At 36.9% G+C, this 4,888-nt stretch overlaps 1 protein-coding gene across 1 annotated transcript; it reads right to left on the minus strand.

Moving 5' to 3' along the window:
• Positions 1 to 310: 310 nt before the first annotated feature.
• LOC114651012 (olfactory receptor 4Q2-like) lies at positions 311 to 1,692 on the minus strand. The gene has a single exon (XM_028800966.2). It carries the CDS (start codon positions 1,607 to 1,609, stop codon positions 677 to 679), a length of 933 nt encoding a protein of 310 aa, XP_028656799.1. The 5' UTR covers positions 1,610 to 1,692; the 3' UTR covers positions 311 to 676.
• Between the last annotated feature and the right edge of the window lie 3,196 nt (positions 1,693 to 4,888).

Below are 4,888 nucleotides of genomic sequence, written 5' to 3' on the forward strand. Positions count from 1 at the left end.
AATTTCTTTGTAAGAAAAAATTAACAATTTTGTGATTTTGTAAAAAACCTCCGTCCTTTCTGCCTCACCCTGTACAACTGAAAATGCAAGTTAAAATTTTGAGGACAGTGCACAAATACTGTTAGACACACAAATAAATCCGTTATCAGCAGTACCTTAACTGGTCTTCTACAGGATGGGCTTTACTCTCACCTTTCTCTTTTCTTTTCAGTCTTCATATCTAATAAGATTGTTTGCTCTACTGTACTGATAATCAGAAGATAGATAGATAGATGGAAACCCCATACAATTGTAGAATGCTTTATTGATTATTATAGAAATCATATATATTAAAAGATGCATTAAACATTTAACAGTACTTTCTTTTAGAATCTTAATATAACAACAAGTCTCATGTACTTCTCCACATTTACGAAATCTTTTAAAATAGGATTAAGATCAAGTTCAATTAGAAACACACGAATATATCTCAAAAGAATTAGAATCCCTCATATTTTTATAATGTTCAATGCGCGCTCTGCTGCGTAGTCCATCTTCGAAATTTTTTCTTTCTTTCCTTTCTTCAGAAAATATGATTTGGGGCCAGTTTGTCTGTTGTAACTAAGCATTTTTTCTATTACTCAAAAATAATTGTAACATTTTGCAAATCTGATTAATACAGCATTCGATTGAATTATTATAATATTTTATGTGAGACAATACGAAAAATATTTCTTCGGATTTCTTTTGTATTAATTCCATAAATAATTGGATTTAGTAGCGGTGGTATTATCATTATTAATATTCCTATTGCGCACCGGACATCGGCATTTGCAGACGGATATCGTTGAGAAATTATAGTAAATAATACGATTACTTCGTAAAAAATATAAACTGTTAAATGTGTTGCACAGGTGTGAATGGCTTTTCGCTTGGTGCGGTTGTCACTTTTAATCAAACATGTATAGAGAATTTTACTGTACGTCCAAACGATGGTCGCAAACGAGAGGCTACTGAGAAGGTAAGCTATAAATAACCCGTAAATATTATTTAAAGTTGTGTCTACACAAGACAGAGAAAACAGTGAAGGGTTATTACAAAATATTAAGAATATCTTTGTGCCGCATCTCGGAAGCCTAGCAGTTAGTCCGATCAGAATGGTAATTAGAATGAACGCACCTCCCCAGGCAAAGCTGCACAGTTTGATTAGCGCTGTCCCAGTCAGGATCGAGGTGTACCGCAGTGGGTCACAGATAGCAATGTACCTGTCGTAGGCCATCACGGTCAATATTAACTGAGAAGCTGTACCATAGAAATGGATGCAAAACGCTTGGATAACGCAGGGTTCGAAGGAAATTGGCTTCACTTCCTCGAATAAATCTGCCATCAGTCTAGGCAGTAAAGCTGTGCTTCCAATTAAATCACAAACAGACATGTTACACAATAATATATACATTGGCTCGTGCAGATTTCGATTGACAATAATCACGCGCATTACTGCAGTATTCCCAATAACAATACCAAAATATATAGTGAGAAAGAAAAGAAACAGAGGAACAACAATATCAGCACGAAAACTGAAACCTTCCAAGTATAAAAGAGAAGTATTGCTGACAACAGTGTACGTCATTTTAGGTTACATACAAAGATAATTTGTACAGCAGATCACAAATGATTTTAACTAAAGACTCCCCACGTAGTCTGCACACAACTGGAAAAACAATCATTTAGAATAAAAAATTAAGTAATTAAAAAATATGACTACATAAATAAGGTTTAAAGTAAGAAGAAAGGGTCCGCATATTCACGAATAAATACAGCAGTACAATTTTGTTTAAAAACGATTACATCTTAGTTTATACAGCTGCAGCTATTATTGCTGTCATTTGATGTAAAGCAGTAAACAAGTTGGTTTCAGCATGCTGTCAAAATCTTTTGTGGCTTTTATTTATAAGGCATTGCATTAATCATGACCCCATGGAATCAGGAGCTGTTTTGTTGTTTAGCTTTCAAAATTAAAATAACAGCCTATTTATTTTTAGTGCCAAGGTGTCATAATGGCGGATTTAGTTATGGGCGATGTTGAAAGCTGCACCAAATTTTTGAAATGATAATTACAGTCTGCGCTGAAAGTTAAGGAGTAAGTATTCAGGACAGCGAGGGGCAACATACCCCACACCCCGCGCCTAGGTGTCTGAGTAGGTTTCGACCCCTGCAATCATAATGATGGTTAAAAAAAAAAAAAGAGTTATACCTGAAAATGCCTGGTGTAGGATTGCAGAGCTTACTTACTCCTACTCCATTTCCAGAGAAAGGAGATGGTCTGTGGCCCACTGCAGCCTCATAAATTGGTTAAAGGTTTTTCATGAGAGATAGGATAAATGATAAATTGCAAATTAGTCAGAATTTTTTCAGTCTTACACATTTACTTATTTATTACTTTAAGGACATAAAAACATCTGCAGGTGATACAAACAGGTTGAAAATAAATATCCATTACCCGGGGTTTGTTCCTGCCTTGCTCCCTGTGCTGGCTGGAATTGGCTCCAGCAGACCCCCGTGACACTGTGTTAGGATATAGCGGGTTGGACAATGGCTGACTGACTGACTGACTAACTGACTGACAGACTGTATGAATATTCCAGTTTTTTTGTTTGACTTAAAATGGAAGGCAGGCTTATTTTAATCATTTAAAATGTAGAAAATAAACTAATGATAATTTTTACAAAATTAGGCAAAAAATCCTAACAGGTTGTCAAGGTTTCAAGTTCCTTCACTAATAATGTGGGGTGCTGTAAGTTTACTAACATTCAATCACAACCATAATCCTCTAAACATATACTTTACATCTTGCATGTATTTTAAACAGCACTTTTGATCTGATATTTTCATGGGGAATGAATGTTTCTGATAGAAAGGGAATCTATAGAGACCAAAAATGGACCATAGCAAATAGTATTAAAAATATTCATTACAAAATCTCATACTGCTTTTGTCACATAATCCACAAACCAGTCAAATGCTCACAATGTGCAAACACATGACCTTCTTACTAAAATAGTTAATTAAATAATTTCGAAAAAGAGAGTAATGCAGAAGCAGGAACACATTCAGAGTAGATCAGGCTTTTTAATTGAAGACATGCAGGATATTTCACCAATGAATGGGGAGGAGAGGTGGATCTTTAATTCAAAAGGGCAATAAGTAGGTACAGATGAAGTTGCCGCTGATCACAAGTGAGTGGTGTGAGGGAGAGCCAGAATTAGGCTACCAGTACCAGTGATGAAAAAAAACATGCAAAAGAAAGTACCATCAACATACAGCGGGGAAAAAAGTATTGAATGCGTCAACGTTTTTCTCAGTAAATTTATTTCTAATGGGGCTTTTGACATGAAATTTACACCAGATGTTGGTAACAACCCAAATAATTCACACATATAAAGAAATCAAAAGAAATAAGTCTAGAAATTAAGATATGTGTAATAAAGTGGAATGACACAGGGAATAAATGTTGAACACATGTACTGAAATTTATTTAATACTTAGTAGAAAAGCCTTTATTGGTAATGGCAGCTTCAAGATGCCTCCTGTATGAAGAAACTAGTCGCATACATTGCTCAGGTGTGATTTTGACCCATTCTTCCACACAAACTGTCTTCAAATCTTGAAGGTTCCGGGGGGCTCTTCTATGAACTCTGATCTTCAGTTCTTTTCATAAATTTTCAATTAGATTCAAGTTGGCTGATTGACTGGGCCATTCCAGCAGCTTTATTTTCTTTCTCGTAAACCAATTGAGAGTTTCCTTTTTTGGGATCATTGTCTTGCTGAAATGTCCACCCTCACTTCATCTTCAGCATCCTGGTACAGCAGATGACAGCAGATTCTAATCAAGATTGTCCTGGTACATTTCTCCATTCATCTTTCCTTCAATTTTATGAAGTCTGCCAATATATTTTAGGGGTGATGTGCAGTGCCAGTTCAATTTTGATCTCATCTGACCAGACTATATTCTCCCAGTATTTCATTGGTTTGTCCAAATGTTGTGCAGCAAACTTTAAACGAGCTTCAACATGCGTTTTCTTCGACAGTGGAGTCTTGTGTAGTGAGCGTGCATAGAGGCCATGGCGGTTGAGTGCATTACTTATTGTTTTCTTTGAAACAACTGTACCTGCTAATTCCAGGTCTTTCTGGAACTCTCCGCAAGTGGTCCTTGGCTCTTGGACAACTCATCTGATTATACTTTTGACTCCTCTGTCAGAAATCTGGCGAGGGACACCTGGTCGTGGCTGGTTTATGGTGAGATGATGTTCTTTCCACTTCCAGATTATGACCCCAATGGTGCTCACTGGAACATTTAGAATTTTTGAAATATGTCTGCTGCGGTGGGCTGGCTCCCTGCCCAGGGTTTGTTTCCTGCCTTGCGCCCTGTGTTGGCTGGGATTGGCTCCAGCAGACCCCCGTGACCCTGTAGTTAGGATATAGTGGGTTGGATAATGGAGGGATGGATGGATGGAAATATGTTTGTAACCAATGCCATCAGTATGTTTTGCAACAATAAGGTTGTGAAGGTCTTGAAAGAGCTCTTTGCTTTTACCCATCATGAGATGCTTCTGGGTGTGAGTCCTTGGTAATGAGAAACCTTTTTATATGCCATCAATCAGGATTAAACCAGCTGATATTAATTTTCATTGATAGGGGCAGGATTGCTTTCTAAATACTTACAGATTTCATGTGGTTTCTTGGCTTTCCATACCTTTTTGCACCTCCTTTTCCTCAAGGGTTCAATACTTTTTCCCTGTGTCGTTCCACTTTTTTACACATAACTTAATTTATGGACTTATTTGTTTTGATTTCTTTGTATGTGTGGATTACTTGGGTTGTCTTTGGTTGTTACCGACATCTGGCAACA

The sequence above is a fragment of the Erpetoichthys calabaricus genome, chromosome 4 (assembly GCF_900747795.2).
Source record: "Erpetoichthys calabaricus chromosome 4, fErpCal1.3, whole genome shotgun sequence".
Lineage (NCBI taxonomy): Eukaryota > Metazoa > Chordata > Cladistia > Polypteriformes > Polypteridae > Erpetoichthys > Erpetoichthys calabaricus.